Source organism: Passer montanus, unplaced genomic scaffold (assembly GCF_014805655.1).
Source record: "Passer montanus isolate IOZ18808 unplaced genomic scaffold, ASM1480565v1 scaffold9, whole genome shotgun sequence".
NCBI classification, from domain to species: domain Eukaryota; kingdom Metazoa; phylum Chordata; class Aves; order Passeriformes; family Passeridae; genus Passer; species Passer montanus.
This window is the reverse complement of record NW_024374367.1, coordinates 13,949,354-13,971,634: the sequence shown is the minus strand read 5'-3', so window position 1 is coordinate 13,971,634 and position 22,281 is coordinate 13,949,354. Positions and strand designations below refer to the sequence as shown.

Here is a 22,281-nt window from a genome sequence, read left to right as displayed (position 1 = left end):
CTGCCTCTTTGGGTTGCTTATGTTTTAACTTTATTTTTTATGGCTGCCATAAATTGTGTAATGCTAAGAGCTGCTACATTCTGTTCCAGTGTATTAATTACTTTATTATAACCCTGCAGCGCTGTTACTCAAATAAGTTATTTTCTGGGACTAAAATTACTTACCAGTGTTGTCATGGATGTTTTAGAATCAAATTTTAATTATTGTTAATGGTAATTTGATGCTTTTGTACTTACAAATACAAATGACAATTATCTCCTGGCGCACACGCCCCCCGCCCTCACATGCTGTTGGAGAGGAAAACAGCTCCCCAAGGAGCCCCTGCAGATTGCCTGTCATCCTGCCACGCATCTCCACGGGGAGCAGGGAATGGAAAGCATTCTGACCCTCTCAGCTGCTGTGTGTGACACACTGATCTGGTTGAGCCACAGCAATTCCTGGTTTTGAGGTGATCCTGCACGCGGTGAGAGCAGCACTGCTGTGCCCCCACCCTCCCAGGGCACCTCTGCAGACATCCCTGCCTGCCCTGCTGGGAAAGGGGGTTTGGCTGCACACAGGCACTGATCCTGCACTGCCCCTGAGCGACTTTCAGAGCACAGCAGCCTTCACACACTGAGCCAGGAGCATTCCATGGCAGCGCCTGTTCCTCTCATCCCTCAAAGGAGGTATTCCAGCATGGCCCCTATTCCCAGCCCACTCAAAATTCAAGCACAGCAGCACAGTTTAGTGGAAGTACTTGACAAAAGGCTGGAGCTTTGAGCTGAAAGTGAGCAAACAGCAGGGCTTGGAGCCTGTGGAGAGGACATGATTGTTCCTAGGGCCTCGACACTGCACCTCCCAACCTCATCTGCAGTGGGGGCTTTTGGTACCTCTCACTTGCCAGCTGCACTTAGAAAATGGCAAAGGTTCATTCCTGATGAATCATTTAGGAAAAAATTCTTCCCCATGAGGGTGCTGACACCTAGCACAGGGTGCCCAGAGAAGCTGTGGCTGTTTCATCACTGGAAGTGTCCAAGACAGGTTGGAGCCACCTGGTCTAGTGGAAGGCATCCCTGCCCATGGCAGGGATGGAATGAGATTTTCCTTAAGAAAAGATTTGCCTTCCACTCCAAACTGCCCCATGATTTTATCATTCTATGATTCAGGTTGCAAAGTGCCTGCATTATTCCACTTTAGCCCTATCAGCTCCATATTGTTCCTTAATTATTAATCCCAGCTGCTGGGTCAGCAGTGCCCCTCTCATGCCAGGGCCACGCTCTGCTCTCTGGCTGTGCTGTCACCCAGCACGTGAAAGCAAAGTCATTTTTTCCTTGTGTTTCCTCTCACTTCTCCCAATTCCATTCAGATTAATCTCGCCTGCCTCTAACAACTTGACTATCCTGGCCAATTAGCAGATGCTGTTACATAAATAGCCTCAGACATGTATCTAGTTAACAGAGAATTACAGGGAGTTTACTTTCACTGCAGATAAAACAATCCAGCACAGAAAACAGTGATCACAAGAGCATTACACTGCTTACAACTTCCAAAGTAAAGGCAGTGGAAGTGTGGGAGAGCTCAAGCAGTAAAAAGCAGCAGGCTGTCCTCCTACAATACATGGAATTTTCATTTAAAACACTTACTGGGGTAAGTGGTGTAGCTTATAGAATTAACCACATGCAGCTCCTCAGTGTGGGGGTCAGTCCATCATCTCCCCTACAAGCTTGGAATGCATTAACAAGTTCCACTAAAGTCCTGAGTGCTGTCCTAAAAAATACCTTTTTTTTCCAGCCATCCATCCGTGCATGAATACTACGACCCAAATGACTACATGGGAGGAATTCATCAAGAAATGGACCGGGATGAGTTGGAATTAGAGGTACTGAATCTGAGTAACTATTTCATTTCCATATGCACCTCAAGGCCTTGGAATTGCATAAATGGAAAGACTTTCCAAAGCAGATATTTGTGATAACATTGTTCACTAGTTGCTGATACCTGTATCACTCCATTGAACTGTGAGCCAGGCACTGGTGATCTTCAGCTAACAAATTAACATAAATAATGAAGTCATTGATTCCTTTAATTAAATTCCGTGTAAGTGTGCTGATTTAGGCTTTCTGAAAATCTGAAAGGCTCTGCTGAGTGGCAGGACCTGTTCCACATAACCACAGTAAAAATGAGTGAGTTTCCCTTAAATATTTCCTGGCTGAGAAACAGATGTTCTTGATCATATAATTTTGAAGTATGTTAAGTTTACAAGGCAAGGCCAGGATAGATTTGCCACTATATTAAGCTGTTCCTCCCTTTTTCATTACTTAAGTGACATATGTATACATATGAAATTACAGATAATAAAAGTTGAACCAGTCATGAAGGTATGCAAGCCCTTTTCCCTGCCAAATCTTTAAAAATCACTTCTGGTTTTCGTGCTTGTATATCCCATCAGAAGTTCACCTTCAGTTTTCTCATTCCTAATTTTAATAACCAGTTCCCAACCATTCAAGGTGCAGCACAGAAATTGTGGAGTTCTGCAAGATACTTAAGCAGTACTCACCCAGTGAAGTGGTTTTAATATTTATAGTTAATAGTAGCAAAATATCCCAATAGTTCTAAATACAGCCAGCAATGTCTGACCCAGATGATCCATCCAAGACTATCAGTAAGAGAATATTTTGCACCCTTAGCTGGCTTTGCACTTCTGGTTTCTTAGATCCTGGTCCTGCAAACTCCTGTTTGTCACAGCAAGCAGTGCTGACCTGCCTGAAGCTCTGCTGAAATCCCTGCAGATTTATCCACAGCTTCAGTGGGAGCAGAGTTCAGCCCTTCCATGAGCACCAGGTTGTTCCCTTCTATAAAAGTGTTTGCAGGATCAAGGACTAAAACCCCATAAAAGTTTGCAAGCTGTTCTCAAATTCTGCGGATCTGGTAGCAATTCATCTCTGTATACAAACGTAAATCAAAGGCAGGATAAAATCAAAGTGCCAGTAAAATAAATGCTACTTAGCAGACTTCAAGGCCTTACTTTTCAAACAAGGGCCTTTTTTTTCCTCTTAAATAAAAACAAATACAATCTAGATTTCAGTCTCAAAGGGAAATGTAGAACAAATCAGTGTTTTCTACCAGTATCTTTCCAAAATCTACTTTTTTGGAAATCTAATATTATGGATAAATGCTAATGCTTCCATTAGAAGGTCAACCAGTTGAGCTGAAAACAGTTTAAACACACACACTCCAGTAGCCAAACCTTAATATGCCTTAAACCACAACATTAATAATTGTGACATTGATATAGTGCTTGATGGCAAAAGGTGATCAGCTCAGTAACACAGGCAGATGAACATTAGGAAAGTCTCTGTAGCCTAATAGTATTTCTTAAAAACCACTAAAGATTCCTGTTCAAATTGTAAAGACTGTGATCAATGGTAAGGTCAAAGTGCTAACAGGGACTCCACTGGCTGGTTGCTTTTTTGTTTGCCTTTTGATAGATATGTTTTAAAAGACCACAAAGGCACTGTTTCATTGACTGCAGCAGGAATGTCGAAAGTAAGAAAGCCATCAAGTCAGCCTTCTGGGTTTCTATGTCTATAAAATGTGCTTTGAATTTAAATCAGAAGCTCCTCATCTAAACTTTTATGGTCTATAACTGACTGGTTAGTGATTTGTAACAAGCAAACAAGACAAAAAAGGTGAAATAGCCAAGTTCGCAGCAAACCTCCAATGTAAATATCCATAGAAAGGAATTTATGCTGGCAGTATTGCTGAGGTGCCAAAATTGTATTCTCGGTTTTATCTCAACATTTGTCTTAAAATTGATGACTCAGAGGTAACTGCCATATATTCTCTGCTACAAAAATAAATAAATACCATTTCTTTTCTTTTGAAGTTTCCATGCCACAAGTAAAGAGGAACTAAATCGTGAACTCCTATTTTATTATAAATTAAAAGTACATTCATTCTTCACAGAAGCCCAGCTAGAAGTCATTTCAGGCTCATAAAGGAAGAATAATGTCACTCCAGGATTCCCCAGCAGTGTTATGCATTAATATGTTTATTCAAACAAGTCTGTCCAGCTGTCAGACACAGCCCAAGCCAGGGCTCTCTCAGTGGAACTTTCTCACATTACAAAGGAGAACATTCTACATCAAAAAGGGGCCTGTTCCCTCCCATTTGACTTTCTGTCTTCACCCTCCCCAATATGCAACTTGTATGGAGGTCTTTCTTTCCAAGAAAAGAACTGAGCTCAACTGAATGGTTAGCTGAAAGTCAGTGAAGCTTGCAGATGAAAATTACATGAAGTGTTTGCTACTGCTGAGAAATTTCCCTCTGATACTCTCACTCAGTCTTGGACAGAAATGAAGCATTCTTGTAGACTGAAGGAGGACACCAAAATCGTTCAAAGAGTTTTTTGCCCACCCAGTGCACAGCTCCCAGTGTTCCCAGCATGAAACCACAACAGCTGATCAGCAAAAGATGAACACACTGGGCACAAAAAAAGTGTTTCAAGATCTGAAATTAATACTCCACTGCTTTTAGGAAACCATGAGTAAAAGCTGAGTACCAGGGTTCCCAGCTCTCCCCTTTGCTGTACTTTGCTGCTTTGGTTGAAACTTTTCTTTGACTTCTCCAATAATCTGTTTGCAAGGGGGGCGAGAGGAGACACTGAACATGTGAATTGGAAGGCTCCATCACAGGCACTCTGCAATTTTTATTCCATCCTGGTTTACAAAGCCTTTCAAAGCATCTTTTATGTGAATATATTTCTTCTCTATGAAAACTCCTGCTCTGCAGGGAGCTGCACAGATCAGGAGCTTCTCAAGGCATCGCTGTGTCTGGGAATACAAAGAGCTGCAGCCTGAGCAGGCCTGCTTCAGGCAGTGATTGAATATGGAAAGGTTTAAAAAGCTTCACAGCTGCACTTTCTAACACAAATATTTGTGTGTTCTCTGTTTGGAACAAACGCAAAAGTGGTAAAACATTTCATCTGGCTCACAAGCCAGCACTGAAAAGTTGTCCTGCCTCAGCTCTCTGGAGGTTTTCAGCCTGGCCTCAGCGCCTCGTGCTGTGTGAGAAAGGTCTGAGTTATGGAGCTCTGCCCATCTGCTTGGCACAGAGCCTGGCATCCTCCAAGTTATCTTTCTGAGCCATCCCAAACCCCTTTTCATCAGGGTGAGAAACACTTCCCTTCAGCCTTCCCCAGCACCGCTGGTGATTAAAGCTGGTCCAGCCCCTATGGCCTGACAGAGAATTCCCATCACAGAGCTGGGCTGCCACAGAAACCTCCAGGCAGAGTTCTGCTTCTCTAGAGCAGAGACTTTTGGAAAGAAAATCTGGCTTATAGCCTTTTCTCCTTTGAAAAGGGAAAAGATGTGATTCTTTTCAATTTACCTGTGTTGAAAACCACTTTGATATGAAAACACAAATATAAAGATTACTTTCTTAGGTTCAAGAAAGCATGAAGAAGATTTTCCCTCCTGCTCTAGCAGGGTCAGTTGCCAAAAAGTAGTGAGAGGGCCTTATGCAGTATAAAAGGAAATAGTTCTTTATATTTATTTTTCTGACTTTGTTTTCTGTATGAAAGAAAAAGGAAGCACAAAAAAAGGGGACCCTGCTGGTCAGGTATGGCAGAGGTCAGCACAGAAAAAAAATCCACCACATTTTACAGGGAGAGGGAGAAGGACAGAGCACTTATCATGCAAGCTGTGGGTGAGGCTTTCTGAGTGACTGAACTATTCTTACCCACTGCTGTCATTTCAGATCTCTGCTGCTCATTTCTGTCTTGTTAGAGAAAGGACTCTGATTTTTATAAATTTGCAGGCAGGCCATAATTCTAAATCAGCAGTACAATAATTCAATAATCCTCTGCAAATGAAGGATCGTCTGAGCTTATAGAGGTTAATTTACTATTATCACTTGCTCCTAATTCATTATGATGAGTGGTTTCAGGTATAATGTCACAGGGCATGTTCATTTCTTCTTGTCTTGCTGTAAATGCCAGATGGATTTCAGCAACCAGCTCTGTGAGCCCTCCTTGGCTCTGCATTTGATGAGGAGCCAATAATCTTTCAGACACTTCTCTTGCACAGACTATTTTGAAAGAGCATCCAAATCCTCCTTTGAACATCTCTCAAAATGTCACTTTTACCTGCTCTGAAGAAGCAGATTTGAATTATCTGCAAGTGTAAAAGTTGTCATGGATGGAATTTTCTCATTTTTCACATTAACCCAGCCCCAGCATTCCCTCTCTGGGGGCAGCCCCTCTGCCTGCCAGCTGCTTTCTGTGGCTGTGGCATTGATAATCTCTGTGCGTCCCTTCCACTGCCCAGGAGTGCAGCCCCTGAGACAAAACTGTGAGAAATGGCAAGTCCTGTGGCATTGCAAACACAAGAACTTAACACTTTTCAACTCCTCCAGGCCCGTATTAATTTCCCTCTCTTTAATTAAGTCCTGGTACAATTACTCAAGCTGCCATAATACCTGCACTTGCAGGTGCCAGTTTTCTGGTTTCCCCTTTCATGTATCTCTGCATTACACAGACTTGCCTCTGAATATGGAAAATAACCTTTGCTTTGAAGACTCTGGTATTGATTCTTCAACTCCAACTGGAATTGCACACTTTTATCTCTCAAATATTTCAAACCTTTATGATTATATTAAAACTTCACTGATGCAAAGACCCACAGAAAGCAGCTGTTCCTGTGTTTAAGTTCATAAAATTATCATATTTGGGTAGCATCAAATCCATTTTCTCTCTTCCTAGCCAGGACTAGAGGGATTGTACTCAAGAGTAAGTCTGTCAACTAATTACTCATAAAAATTCAGGTTTTAAACACCTGCTCTATAAATTTTTTTCTGCTCTAGCGTTTCTTGCTGCTTTATTTCTGTGTGTTTCTAAACAACAGATAGCTTTTTTCCTTTAAAAATATATATTCAAAATATTTAAAAATATTTATGTATTTATATATATAAGTAAAATATATATTTCAAAATATATCTTATTTAATCCACCAGATGATTTATTACCTTCCAGTATATCACAGGTGACATCTCAGATGGTACAATTTAAATATAAACCTGTGCTTTATTTTTAATTATTATAGCCTTTATACTTGTACACTGTTGGAAAAACACCTATTGTTAGTAAAAACGTGTGGCAAGTAAGAATGAAAATAACAGCTTGCTCCCTCTTTTCCTTCCACTCCAAGAGATTGTAGTTACTCATGATCTATTTAAGCAATGGCCAAAGTCACCATATATTTCTGTTTGGTTTTGTGGGGAGTTTTTAACATTATATGTTTTTTTTTTTGTTTTTTTTTTACTGCCAGTATAGCAAGCAGTAGAATGAGCCCCAGCACAAATTTCTTGCCAAATCAATATAAAAGCATTCCTGAAGATAATGAAACCTTTTTTTAAAGCATGCAGGGAATATGGGAATTGTTCTGGGCCTGACTTGGGCTCAATCCACAAATTCCCACCTCAGCCCCAGTTCACTCCAAGGGTAAATGCAGGATAAACCCATTGACTGCAGAGACAGGATCAGCTGAGATCAGAACAGAACTGAATCCACTTTGTCTCATCTTTCTTCTGAAGAATCTCCATCTCCTCTCTAGAAAGCTCCAAAGCTTTAGAAATGTGAAGAAAACCCCACTATTAAAGCATTGTGTTCAAACCTTTAAGTAACAAAAGAAGGGGGGAAAAAAAGCACAGCAGTTCACCATGGATACTATTGATTGAAACCACTTAAATACCAGCTGAAATGTCACTGACATTTACAGCTACGCTTCTTTGGGGGGAAAAAAAAAGAAATTACACATGTTGACAAGTAAATAACATGAGATTGCTGATCTTGGCAGCTGTCAGCTAGACACACCAATAAATTATTCATATCAGCTTGTTTTATTGTCTTGCCCCTTCCAAATGGCACAGCAGCAGAGATGCCAGAAAGAAGGAGCTGTGTTGTCAGGACTTTTCCTCTGGTCCAAGCACAAGCAGAGGGCGCAGGGACAGCTCTAAGATCCCTCTGTGTCCCTTTGCCTGCTCCCACTTTTCCCTTTTAGCACAGCCCAGATCTGCCTGGCCTGAGGAGAAGCAGGACCTTGCCAAGCCTCATGCACTCCCCTCACCTGAGGAGGTAAAAACCCAGCTCCAGGTGTTTTCACACATCTGTCTGTGCAGCAAAATCCTTGCAGCATCCTCAGGCCCAGCCCAGCAGTCACAATCAGCTGGTTCAACACCTTGAACCCCCGGGATATCCCTCAGAGGCAAAAAGGCAGGACTGAAGGATGCCACAGGGATGGTCACCAGCCAGGAACATCCCCCAGCCTGGGGGTATCCCCATGGATTTTACAGCCCTTCCTGCCAACCAGTGTCACACAGCAGCAGCAAACACAGAAGGGAAAAAAAATAACCCTCAGGAATTCCTCATGGAAATAAAAAGCATAGGGGAAGAACATACATTTTTAAGATGGGTTAAATGTCTATGAGATTAACAAGACCACCGTGACCTGCTGAAAGCAAACACTTGCAAGATACTGAAATGCTTATTATGTTTCTATTACCAATACCAAATGCTTTGCTGACAATATATTGATCTTCAGTCACACTTTTGGAAAATTTATTAGATGACTTCATGAAAATTATACAATTTAAAGTAATAGAGTATTAGGGTTTTTTCTGAAAAGCCAGAGAATTACCCTGCTTATGAGGAAATATGTATCAGCTGTGACAAATATTGAAATCATACTTTGTAAGTATTTTAGCCTTTGAAGTCTTAGCACTACATGAAATATAGGTAATTTTTCTTCCTTAAGATCAATAAAAGGTCTATTTTCAAAATGACTTCCTATTGATTGAAGGGTCAAAAATGTCCCAGGTATTGATTGTCTGCATATAATCACGTTTTGCTCAGTAAGTTAACCTCGTCTACAAGTGAAATCAAAAGACATCCACTATATCACTTAAGCAAAATATTTTCATTGCATTTGAAAAATTGCTTCCATCAGTCACCAGTGTCTCACTGACAATATATTTTCCTTTTTTTTTTTTTTAACCTCAGGAAGTGGATTTACACAGAGTGAACAGCCAGGACAAGCTTGGCCTCACTGTCTGTTACAGGACGTTTTTTTTTTTTTTTTTTTTTAACCTCAGGAGGTGGATTTACACAGAGTGAACAGCCAGGACAAGCTTGGCCTCACTGTCTGTTACAGGACGGATGATGAAGATGACATGGGTATTTATGTGAGTGAGGTAAGATTGAGCTGCCTTCCATAAGATACCATTTGTCTTTCCAGCTGCACTGTTGGGCAGTTAAGACATTTATCCTCTGTTTGTACCATGTTGGATAAACAGCCAAAATGCAGTAATTGGAAGAAATCTAATTATTTTCCTTTTCTCCAAACTGAGTGCAGTCCTGCTCCCACTGAAGTCAAATTTCATTATATTAACAATGTTCTATTTCAGATGATGCCTTCAGAGTATTTTCATGTATTCCCCCTTTAATTTTTATTCTTGATTATTTCTGAAACAACATAAATTACAAAAAACCCCACACACTTTTATTTGCAAACATCTGGGGCCCATTTCTCTCTCCTTGTCCCTTTCCATGAAAAAAGTAGCATTTTATACAGCAACGTTTTTTCACCACGCAGAGCCATTTCAAATTAATTGCACCAGTTTGGGGAAAGAAACTCATAATTAAATCTAAACCCTTCCATTGAAATGCACCACCCAGGAAATCAGGGGCAGTGAATAGTGAGCTCCCAAACCTGCAGAGCACTCAGAGTTCTCTTATTTTGCAGATTGATCCCAACAGCATCGCGGCGAAGGACGGGCGGCTGCGCGAAGGGGATCGCATCATCCAGGTACGTGTGGGAAGTGCTCCAGGGGTTCTAAACCCCAGAATTCCAGTGTTCTAAACCCCAGAATTCCAGTGTCCTAAACCTCAGAACTCCAATGTCCTAAACCCCAGAATTCCAATGTCTTAAACCCCAAAATTCCAATGTCTCAAACCCCAGAATTCCAGTGTCTTAAACCCCAGAGTTCCAGTGTCCTAAGCGCAGAATTCCAGTGCCCTAAACCCCAGAATTCCAGTGTCTTAAACCCCAGAGTTCCAGTGTCCTAAGCGCAGAATTCCAGTGCCCTAAACCCCAGAATTCCAGTGTCTTAAACCCCAGAATTCCAATGTCCTAAACCCCAGAATTCCAGCGTCTTAAACCTCAGAATTCCAATGTCTTAAACCCCAGAATTCCAGTGTCCTGAACCCCAGAACTCCAATGTCCCAAACCCCAGAACTCCACTTCCTGCCTTCCTCCTTGGGAAGTGCTCCAGGTGTCCGAAACCCCAGAATTTCAGTGTCCTAAACCCCAGAATTCCAGTGTCCTGAACCCCAGAACTCCAGTGTCCCAAACCCCAGAATTCCAGTGTCCTACACCTCAGAACTCCACTTCCTGCCCTCCTAACAAGGCTCTGCACCTGCCATGCAGGAAGGTGGAACAGCACCACAAGTCCAAACCACCACAGTGCCCAGGACTTCCCTGCACAAGGCTGGGGATGTGTGTGTGGGTCCATCCAGCCAAGCATTCCCATGGAGCTGGGCACAGCAGCAGCCAGGGGTCCCTATGGAAACCCTTCATGGGGGTGTTTTTTCTTTAAAGATCAATGGCATCGAGGTGCAGAACCGAGAGGAAGCTGTGGCACTTCTCTCCAGTGAGGAGAGCAAGAATATCTCCTTACTTGTGGCAAGACCAGAAATTCAGGTATGGTAGCAACAAAAAACCCTCACCTGAATCTTGATTAAAACAGTTGCTGTTTTGTAGAAGGCAGTTCTTTCAAATTTTTTAACCTGTCTAAATCTACCACATCTACCTAAAACCATATTACACACTTTGACTGCACATATATATGTATATGTGGTCTAAAATAATGGAATTCAGCAGTCGTGGTACTTACATATATATTTTATATTAAAATTCAATTTCTAAGACATTTAGTGATTTATTTGTGCTGCAATGCTATTACAAACATCAGTGCAAGGTATTATGAATGGTTTTGAGCCACAGTTTTGAAGAACATGCTGAACTCTAATTCCTATAGCTATTGATTATTCATTCATTAAAACACCTATTATTTAGCCCTTCATACACAGTCTCTTAAAAGTACTTGAATACTGTCAAGAAGCCTCCTGAGCTGCAATAAAAGGTTGAACCAGATCCCTTTGTAGAGCAGGGATTAGCACAACAAAGGTGTTGAACAAACAGCCGGGAGCACCATTGTTTGATCTGTCTCTGCTCCTGGTGCTGGGAGAGCAGCCCTTGCCAGTGCACCTGGAGACACCGGGTCAGGATCATCACTGTCCTCTTAGCCTGGATATTTCTGATCTTTCCCATGGGGATAACTGGGAATGGGAGTAAAAATGTCCTACAGACCTCAGCCACATTTTCCTTCTGGAGTTTGATGCTGCCTCACAAGAGGTGTGTTCAAGCTTTGGGCTCTGGAGTGTTTTTATACATCTTAATCAAGTTGTGCACAAACCAAAACTAGCCTAATATTTACAAGTATTTCCACGGATCAAAAGACTGAGTTTTTTTCATATGTAGAGGGCTGTTGAAGATAAAACCCTGCTCTTGGAGATGGAGGAAGGTGTGGGAGGAGGCAGCATAGTCAATACCCACACTTAGCACAAGGACAGGCTCCTTCCAAAGACACAGCAGCACTGTCACAGGAAGGAATCCCCTGAGATTTCCCAACCACTGTCCACAAAGAAAAGCAGTAATTTATGTCAGTCTTCATTCTTTTGACAACGATTGGTTTGTTTTTTCCCCTCCCTTTTCACACAGCTGGATGAAGGATGGATGGATGATGACAGAAATGATTTTCTGGATGACTTGCACATGGACATGTTAGAGGAACAGCACCACCAGGCAATGCAATTTACTGCCAGCATGCTTCAGCAGGTACTGCCCTTCTGGTGTGCAGGGCTGTCAAACTTCCCACTGCACTCAATATTCAATATTGAGCTGGGCTGAATACACTTGGTGTCTCAAGTGACACTGAGATCAAGGCAAAAGGACTTTCTGTAAAATCAAGATATTTCATGACTGTCCACAGCTTCATGTCAGGGACCAAGTTGTTTTAAAATAGTACTTTTTGTGCTTTGCCCCTTCCAACAACATGATCACTGTGGTCACTGAGAGGAGTACTGGGTGTAGGGTGGATAGGGCAGGCAGAGAGCTGATTTACAGCATCCCCTATTTGATGTGCATGCACAGACTGGAAACAGCCTCCCAAACCCTGGAAACCCAAATGGAAAACTCAGGCAAATGAATGAAGTAAGATCTATACAAGGGGAAAAAGGAAAAGAAAATGTTTTTACATTACAAATTTTATGCAGGGCCACAGATACAGGGCTTATATTCTCCATCATTCTGCTATGATCAAAGCAGTTTCTCAGTTTTTGCCTAGACTTTTTTCTTAAGGTTTTCTAGAACTCTGCATCTTCTGTGCCATCCCTGTGTTGTGAGGAGACACTTTAGGCACTGAAGGACAACTGGATATCGTTGTGCACCTAAGTGGGAGCAGAAACATTTTGAAAATGTGACTTCTACTACTGTTGCTGCACAGGTGAAACTCAGGCCTCAGGCTTTTCTGAAGAGGACATCCAAGCAGGCTGAGGGCTTGGTCACCTTTTCTCTGAGTTCTCCATAATACTCTTTCCATATAGGACACAAAAAGTGTAAAAAGTGACAGATGAGGAGAGCTATTTAAAAATAAACACCTTGAAACGTTTCACGTGCTTGCAATAATTTTCCTTTGTGTCCTGTTGTTTCTGTTGTTAGAAGAAGCACGAGGAGGATGGAGGCACCACAGACACAGCCACGATTTTGTCCAACCAGCACGAGAAGGACAGTGGCGTGGGGCGCACGGACGACAGCACTCGCAACGACGAGAGCTCCGAGCAGGAGAACAACGGCGACGATCACACCACCTCCTCCAACACCCTGGGGAGCCAGAAGAAGCTGACCTACAGCCACGACACCCTGGGAAGCGGGGACATGCAGTTCAGCAACGAGTCGTTCATCTCAGCTGACTGCACCGACGTCGACTTCCTCGGCATCCCCGTGGACGAGTGCGAGCGGTTCCGGGAGCTGCTGGAGCTGAAGTGCCAGGTGAAGTCTGCCAACCCCTACAGTCTCTACTACCACAACAGCAGCCTGGAGATGAGCAAAAGCGACCAAGAGAGCGTGGACAGAGAGCTGGAGATGCTCAACGAGGAGCTGCGCAACATCGAGCTGGAGTGCCTGAACATCGTGCGAGCCCACAAAATGCAGCAGCTGAAGGAGCAGTACCGCGAGCCCTGGATGCTGCACAACAGCGGCTTCCGCAACTACAACACGAGCATCGACGTGCGCAGGCACGAGCTCTCCGACATCACCGAGCTGCCCGAGAAGTCTGACAAGGACAGCTCCAGTGCCTACAACACGGGTGAGAGCTGCCGGAGCACGCCGCTGACGCTGGAGATCTCCCCCGACAATTCCCTGCGCAGAACCGCCGAAGGCGTGAGCTGTCAAGGCAACGAGGGGGCAGCGGCCTATAATGTCTCCCAGAAGAATTTGTTTGCTGGCTCAGAGAGCCATGAATCCAGCGCTGGTAAGTGCCACGCCTCTGCTAAAGATCCTGACCCTGGCAAGCAGCTGGAGAGCAAGGAGAAGAAAGGCAGCGACGGCAGCAAAAGCCCCACTCACGGTCAGAAGCCCTCAGGCTCCTACGTGTCCCCCTACCACCACTCTCCCTACAAACACGCTCACATCCCTGCCCACGCCCAGCACTACCAGAGCTACATGCAGCTAATCCAGCAGAAATCCGCCGTGGAGTATGCACAGAGCCAGATGAGCCTGGTGAGTATGTGCAAGGACTTGGCCTCGGGCCAGAGCGAGCCCAGGATGGAGTGGAAGGTCAAGGTCAGGAGCGACGGGACGCGCTACATCACCAAGAGGCCGGTGAGGGACAGGCTGCTGAGGGAACGGGCCATAAAGATCAAGGAGGAGCGCAGTGGGATGACCACGGATGATGATGCCATCAGTGAGATGAAGATGGGCCGGTACTGGAGCAAGGAGGAGAGGAAGCAGCACCTGGTGAAAGCCAAGGAGCAGAGGAGGCGGCGGGAGTTCATGATGCAGAGCAGGTTAGAGTGCTTAAAGGAGCAGCAAGGTGCAGAGGAGAAGAAGGAGATGAACATCATTGAACTGAGCCACAAAAAAATGATGAAGAAGAGAAATAAAAAAATATTTGACAATTGGATGACAATCCAAGAACTGCTCACCCACGGAACAAAGTCACCGGATGGCACGCGGGTGTACAATTCCTTCCTGTCAGTGACTACTGTATAATCCATCCCCAGTGCTAAATTATGTACATAAAACACTACCAGTGGGGTAGGAATCCATGCCTCGTTCAATGTGGCAAGATTTTTGTATATAAGATACAGTCACTGAGTTTATGGTTCAAATACTGAACTCTACAACCGTGGGTGCCGGGATCTCCACTCTGCAGTGGAGAGGAAGCTTGCCCATCTCCTTCAAAGGCAATATTAGCAGTGCTTTTTGGAGTACTGATTGTACTTTTTTTTACTCGTTACCTTTTACATGAAGTGTTTAAATATCAGAAATATATTAACCATACTTACACAGGTAATTTGCTTAAACTATATTCATATTAAAAGGTACCCGTGCTTTTCTTTACCTAAAAAAAAAAATGCAAGAAACCCACAAGAGCAACTGCACATATGTATTTTTGTTTGTGAAACCATATTTTGTGATATTATTTTGCTGTTGTTCACTTCTACACAGAGTGCTGTTTATCAATACTTAGCTCAAGGTTTAAACTCAGAATTAGAATCATTCTCTTGTAACATTTAACATTTATCAAACAGCAGTTTTTAGAGTTATGCTCAACATTTAAACATTTTTCTCTTTAAGGTTTCTGAAAGAAGTATAGAGGTTTCATCTGAAAAGCCTGAGGCAAAGTACACTATTATGCAGCTTTAAAGGATTTTAAAGCATGTTTGCAAATGTTGCAACCTATTGAAGAAACGTGCATGTACAGCTAATTTGTTTATATAAGACAGTTTGTGGAATTTGAAAAGCCCATGGTAGTAACTGTTTGCTTTATAGATTTGAATGTATTGAATTATAAAAGCAGTTTCATGAAATCATCATTAGCTACAAACGTTAACAAGTAAAATGAAGTAAAATAAATTATTGTTTTATATTTCAAACTATTTTCAATTCTTTTTATTCCCTTCTGGTTTCACCACCTAGAATATAATTTTATGGAGTGTAGCTCCTGTGCTGCAGAAATGCCTGGAGCCAAACCTGAGGGAATAACTGGCATCCTGACTTTGGGGGAGAATTTGGATTGGGGTTTTCTTGAGGGAAGAGACAAGGGAGAAGCACAAGGAATATCACGAATAAAATCAAACAATGCTTATCTTCAGCTCACAAGGTATTTAAGGTGACTTGTAAGAAAGAAATAGAACTTCTGCTCTCCTGCTTTGTTTTGGTTTGTGGTTTCTTAGTGGTGTATAAACCCCACCTACAGCCTTCAGTGGGGGTTTGCATTAAAACCAGACAATATACAAATTAAAGAGTATAAAAACTAAAGCAAATAAATATACAAATTAAACGAGATGGTGAAAAAAATAACAGAGGTGTCAACGAGGTATGACATTCCTTTCTGTGTTTTCTATTTCTGATTAAGAATTCAGATATAAATTGGAATATTCTGCTGGATTAAATGATGTAGACTCATGAATAGTTCCCAGATTCTCAATCTCCTCTTCCTTTTTCCTTGAAAACTTGCTCCCAAACCTTCTGAGTTTCTGTTCTGGACTTTTCTGTCATAACTCAAATGAGCAAAAATTGCAATCTTAGTGATAGAAGTGCAAAGCTGGAAGGGGAGAGATTAACAGCTTCTTGTGCCTATTTTGTCTGGCATTGAGAAGCAAACAGCAGATTTGTCCAGGTTTTTTTCTGCTCCCTCTGTGGACTAGCACTGAATTCCATGAAATGTGTTTGCCACACTCCACAGTGAATTGCTATATACCTGGAAATGCCCCTCCAGCCCGTGTAATCTGGCACTCTTGTCAATAAACCTCTGCAAATTTATCTTTAAGCTGTATTTTCCTTGGGGATAAAGAGCCAGTCCTACTGTAGTCTGTGGAGGGTTTCTCTTTGGACTTTGTTGGAGCTGGGGTTGCACCTGACATGCACCAGCTGTTACCACCACCAGTGGCACAGTGGGAAAAACCCCAGATTTTCACACACTGCTGTCAGTGTCAGACATTTGCCATCTCTCAAATCTCTCCCTCTCATCTCCGATCTCAGCCCGAGTTCATCTTCTGTTCATCCCAGCTGCAGGTGTGAGAGCCACAGCAAAAATACTGCCCCTCCTCAAGGCCTCACCCTCGGGTGTGCAGAGCTGTGGTTGGTGTGGAATAACAATCCTAAACCAGGCATGGAGACAGATAAACCACCTTTAGTCTGCTTGGAAATATTAGAGTAAGATTGGAAATGTTCTAATGAAGAATAATTATTATCAAGCTGCTCCTCATAAAAACATTCCTTTTGAATAACTTCACATGCTGTGGTTCCTTTGGGCACCAGGGGCATCAGTGATGAGCATTTTGTGCATTGGGTAGCAGCAGGAATATGTTTGGGAATTCATTTTGATATGCAGGAATTACAACAAAGCATCCACAGGATAAAATTTACATTCGTTAAGATGTTGAAATGAAATTATTGACCAAGAATTACTCTCACACCTTTGAGTTTTCCCCTGCTAAACACTTGTTATTTTGGACAGTTAATCACCTCTCTCCTTTAGCACTAGGATTTATTAATTAGCATCAGTTCACAGAATCCATCCGTTATCCTGGAAATCTGCACAAAAGCTTTACAAACTGCAGATTTTCCTTTTCCTTTTTTTCAGTTGTCATCCCACTTCTCATTGCCCTATCAAAGTACTTAATGAGGTGTTGAAAAGGGAGATTTGGGCTCTTTTTATTGCTTGCAAGGAAACATTGGAAATTACCACAGCGCTAATCTAAACCTGACATTACAGAGCAATGAACCCAACTAAAAGCAGCCTTGGATACCTAAGAGGAAATATTTCACCCAACAGCTTTTCTAAAAATGACATTATAGTGCATAAAAGTGCTTAAAGGGTAACACTGGAAACTGTGCTGTTATCTAAAGGACTTCTCATACAAGAGATCTCCAAGTAGAAGTGGAGGTTTTATCCCTGGGTTGCCACAGGTTGTACCCAAAACCCAGCACCCTCCACCACAGCCACCCTCCTGGGAGATGTGCTCCTTCCACTGGGCATGCTCATTCCAAGTGGTTTTTGAAGCTCGTTTAAACCTGGAAGTACAAAACTTCATATCCAGCTTCCTCCTCAGCCACATCACCTCAAGCTTGAGGGCAAAATTATCCCAGAATAATAAGTACACGGGGAGAGATCCTAAATACACCAAGAGGGAGCGAGGAATTGCCAAGCTGAGAGGTTTAAGCACAATGTGTGTGTGTGTGTGTGTGTGTGTGTGTGTGTGTGTGTGTGCAGCTCCTGGAGATTCTCCCACAGCCCTTGCACATTCCTGCTGCTGCACACACTGTCCCTGCTCCTGCCATGGCAACACCTCAGCCCCCATCCCACCGGAGGTGACAAGGGCACACCCTGGATACAGGTTGGTGCAGAATTTGGCTGGCTCTCTGCACTGCAAACAGGCTCTGTGTCAAACTGGGGTCAGCTTCCCTCAACTGCACAGCATCTCCCAGATGTAAAAAATCTATAAAAATGTAAAATACTTATTTGCAAATAGGGTTTAAAGCGGCATGGAACCGCCCGGGTTAGATGTGCACTGAAATGGGAAAGCCCTGAACCAAACCTAACAGCATTTTTTTGTAAATTAAGAGAACTTGCACAGTAGGGATGGCAAATAAAATGAGGTAAGACTACATATTGCCTAGGGACTACTGGTTGGAGAACTAATTAGGATTATAAACTGAAAGTATGTAAATTAACCAAATATAATTATCTGCTAGTGGCCTTTGGAAATAGGTTACCGGATACTTGTTAGCAAAATTGCTCAAATGCCTGGAAGCCATACAAAGCACGCCATAAGCAATTTAAATTCCTCTCTTTGTTTTATTTTCAATTGTTTTAAAGCAGTTTTTGTATTAAGGATTTATTGGAACATAAACTAATTACGAAACTCAAAAACCAACAGTGAGACAGAGACTGACGCAGCAGATGCTGTACTTCCATCCCAAGGCCCTTGGCTTTAGTGGATGTAAATTGTTTGATGTGACAAAACAGCAGAGATTCTGCTTGGGGTTTTATCAGAACAGCTCTGTGAGCTCCCAGAGCCAGAGCTGAGCAGGGAGAGGGGTGATTTCTGCAGCACCTCAGCCCCACAGGGTTTGTGTGGAGATGTGTTCTCTGTTTGAATGCAGAATGCAGAATGAACCTCCCTTTTCCCCTGGGGTCTGCAATGGCACAAAGCAGCACCAGACTCGGGGGTTTCTGTGGGGAGATCTCACCATCAGATCACGCAGAAATACGGGATTGGCCACTGGAGAAGCTGAGCGTGGTGGAGACAGTGGTGTGTATTTAACATTATAAAATAGAGGGGTCACAAAGAAAGGGTAGCTGGGCTGATTTCATGCTGAAGCATGAGGGCTTCAATGCACAGGCCTGCCACAAAGCTCACTTATGTGAGCTGAAACACTCCAAGCAGTCCCAGAGGATTTGAAACACTCTATTAACTTGCACAGTTAATTACCCTGCACTGTACCACTGAAGTATCTGAAGGGACAGGCCATCACAGCACAACTGCATTTCCTGCTGCTCTCCACGCCTCCCACAGACCTTCTAATGGTCACTGCTTGGAAAAAAACCCCTCCTGCAGCCCTGCTAAAACACTGCCACCCCAACCTGTGCCCTCCTGCAGCAGCTCCAGGGGATCTGTGCCCGAGCTCATTCTGCAAAATGAATTGTGCAGCTGCTGCAGGACTGGCCATGAAGTGGGTTCACAGTCAGCAAGCACTGCTCAGTGTTCTTGGGTGTAAAGCTTCTTGTTGGAATCCTAAAATACCCAAAAACACTAGAAACATCCTCATTCCTACAGCAGAACAAATGCAATTGCCTACCCTGAGAACTAGGTAGAGAACAAAACCCAAAATTAATTTAAAAGCCACGTGTCTACTCTACTGGAGTTAATCTGCCAGTTTTGAATGCTGGGAATTAAAAGTTTACTTGATTTCTTTTACCTAAATTTGTAACCTCAGCATTGTGGATCTAAGGGCATGACTGCAATGCTTTTTACTGATCAAAATGAGAACAAGGTTTTACCAGTTTCCTATGAACAAATGTCATCTTTTGACACAGAATGTTTCTTACAGGAGATTTAATCAAATCAATTAATAATGACTTGGCAACAATGCTCCAATTAGGGTTTTAATTTACAAAAGTGTAATGCCAATAGCATAAAAAATCAATGGAGCCAAATCAGTGGAGCCAGTGCCCAAATAAACATCTGGGCTGATATTATTTCTCCCTTCCATGCAAAATCAAAGTAATTTTAAAAAGATAGCTACATTTTTCCAAAATCTTCTTCAACCACCTCTAAGAACCATCAAGTTAAAGCAAGCCCCAAACAGCCCATTCCTTTCTCCCAGCAGATGATGTTGGCTTCAGGTCACACTTCTTGCACCCTATTTGCATCTCTCTCCCCCTTCTGGGAAAACTGAGCCAGCTAAGCCAGAACAGGATCAGAAAGAATAATCCCCACAGTCTCCCAGAGTTGGGTGTGGGCCCAGCTATGACTGGGGATCAATTACATGTGCAGGAAATTACATTTGTAACACACAGAACAAGCGCCAAGTCTGGCTCTGCTTATGTGTTTTGATTTTGTGTTTAGTTCTTCAGGACCAAAAAAGGACTTAGTCCATCTCACTCACAATATGAGAAGCACATAATACCCCCAAAGGACTGAAAATGTCTTCATTTCCACAGCATGAAAAGATTAAATGGCTTGCTCTGGAAGCCAGGCAGGAGATTCTATTATAAAGCAAAGCCCAGAGAATGGCACTTGCCCAGCAACCAGGGCTGGGCTCAAACTGCAGACAAATCCCAAACTGCACAAGTGCAAAGAGGCACCACAGCTTGTGTGGCTGGCTCAGGGACTGCTCCTCTGGCCAGGACACCACACTCGGGCTGTCTTTTCAAATCAGTTTGCCAGGGAGGAGCTTTCAAGGTAATTTCTTTGACAATCCATCCTTTTTATGTGAAGCAACTGCAGGACCATGCTACGGGGAGCCCCATTAGCTGGGAATAAGAACTTCTCTGTAAAAGTGAACTTCTGGTGACCTTCCCTCAAAGAAAATACTTTATCATATTGGAGTGGGGGCCTCCCAGGTGTCGTGGCAAGGCTCCATTGTCCTGATTAGGAGAGCTAGCTTTGATTTTCCATAATCCATCCTCAGGCTTAGTTGGGCTTTGTTAGCTTTGAATGCCATAAACAAAGGCTCCCCAAAAGGCAAATCCAGCTATAATTGTTTAATAAAAGTAAATCAAAAGGCTGCAAATTGAAGGCACCCAAGGTTTATCAAATTGCTGCTTTGCTCCAGTTCAGTGTAAGAACCCAAAATTTATATTCCTTAGGGCTTGAGGGATCAGCCCAAACAAAAGCAGTAAGGTCACATCCAAATAATTTCCTCAAGAAACATTGCTTGTTTACACCATAAAATCCAGCAAACACAGATGCAAAATGTAACAAAACACAAAAGCAAACTTACAAAGCTATTCCAGAAACACCTGTCTGCTCTGCTGCATTTGAGCTCACAAACTGAGCTCAAGCACTGTTTGGTAATGAACTGAAGAACCTTTCTCCGTTCCAAAGTCATGAAAAACTGTCTCTAGTGAGGAAAGACTGACCCTTTCTATACCTACAGCTACAGAGCTTTCTCCTGTGCCAGTGTTTTCCAATGAGGCTGAGAGGTTCTGATTCATTTATTCTTTCCAGGAGTCTTCATAGGCATCCCTGCACATCTGCATTAGAGAGAAATTGAGGCTGGGAGGGACCTCTGGAGATCCCCTGGCCCCATTCACCACTCAAACATGGCATTAGGAAGGATTGTTAAACACAATATAAACAAATAAGGTGCTGCAGGATGCAGCTTCAAGGCAAATCCCGAAGGGACAATGAGCCAGACACTAAAAGGGTCTAAAAGGGGGTTTAACAGTTTCAGCACAGGCTCTCTCTCCTCCACAAACATTTTCTGACAGACACTACAGTGTGTCCTTCCCATCCTGCTCCTGCAGGGCTTCTCATTTAGGACCCCCAGTGCCAGCTTTCCTGAATGCTGAGAGGCCCAGGTTTTAGCCAGGTGACCCGAGTGGCCCTTGGCACGTGGGACAGGGCAGTGCCTGCATGAGCAGAGTCCTTTGGCTCCCAGGGCTGCTAAGGAGCAGTGACAATCCCTGTCCCCTCTGGTGACCCAAGCACAGCTGGTCCACGAGGTCAGGAATGGGCCCAAGGCTCTAACCTCACCCTGCAGCCATTTCAGGCTGTAGCACAGCCCTGAAAGAGGCCAGGTGTGAGAAGAGGAGCAGCTGTACCAGGCTCACACTTGATGCACCAGATTTGGCAGATGGTTTTGTATTTTCCCCCTTAAAATCCCTGCACTGGGAGCAGCACACACCCCACACCCAGAGGATGAAGTTCTGCTCCTTCAGGCACGTGCACAACAACATCCTTTGAATTATTCAGGATGGGGAAAAAAGTCACATTATTAAGAAAAAGTAATAACTACCACACAACACATCTGCCTGTGTTTGGAAGTCACACACGTGCCAGCTCTTCTCCTTTCTGAGTCCCAGGGCAGTTTCTAAGTCCTTTATCTGAGCATAAATGACACCAGTCCTGCAGTGGAAGCTTTGCTTGATGCTCTGAGAGAAGGAGCCAACCTTGAAGAAAAGTAGCTTCACTCATCAGCATTAATAGCTCATATATCAAACTCTCACAAGGAAGGAACAAAACCAAAGCTAGCAAACCCTCTCACCCTGTTTTACAGTAATGCAGCATCTGTCGTTTTCAAAACTAAGTCAGAATAAATGTGGCAATTTCATTTGCCTGCATGTGGCTGTTGATGAGCATGGAGAAATATTTCCAGATTAAATGGGTGAACATCCATGTGGCTAAAGTAGTACAAATAGGGCCAGGCACAGCTGGTACTTTGTCTCCTGACA

General features: G+C 43.2%; 1 protein-coding gene across 5 annotated transcripts in view; it reads left to right on the top strand.

The window, feature by feature from the left end:
* PDZRN3 (PDZ domain containing ring finger 3) overlaps window positions 1–15,250 on the top strand; it is a 131,321-nt gene extending 116,071 nt beyond the window's left edge. For all 5 annotated transcript variants that reach the window (XM_039734263.1, XM_039734264.1, XM_039734265.1 and 2 more), the window contains 6 exons: window positions 1,771–1,858; window positions 9,127–9,225; window positions 9,777–9,839; window positions 10,632–10,733; window positions 11,814–11,930; window positions 12,813–15,250. In XM_039734263.1, coding sequence (XP_039590197.1) covers window positions 1,771–1,858; window positions 9,127–9,225; window positions 9,777–9,839; window positions 10,632–10,733; window positions 11,814–11,930; window positions 12,813–14,363 — 2,020 coding nt within the window. In that variant the 3' untranslated portion in view covers window positions 14,364–15,250. The remainder of the gene's footprint in view (window positions 1–1,770; window positions 1,859–9,126; window positions 9,226–9,776; window positions 9,840–10,631; window positions 10,734–11,813; window positions 11,931–12,812) is intronic.
* The last annotated feature ends 7,031 nt before the right edge of the window (window positions 15,251–22,281 follow it).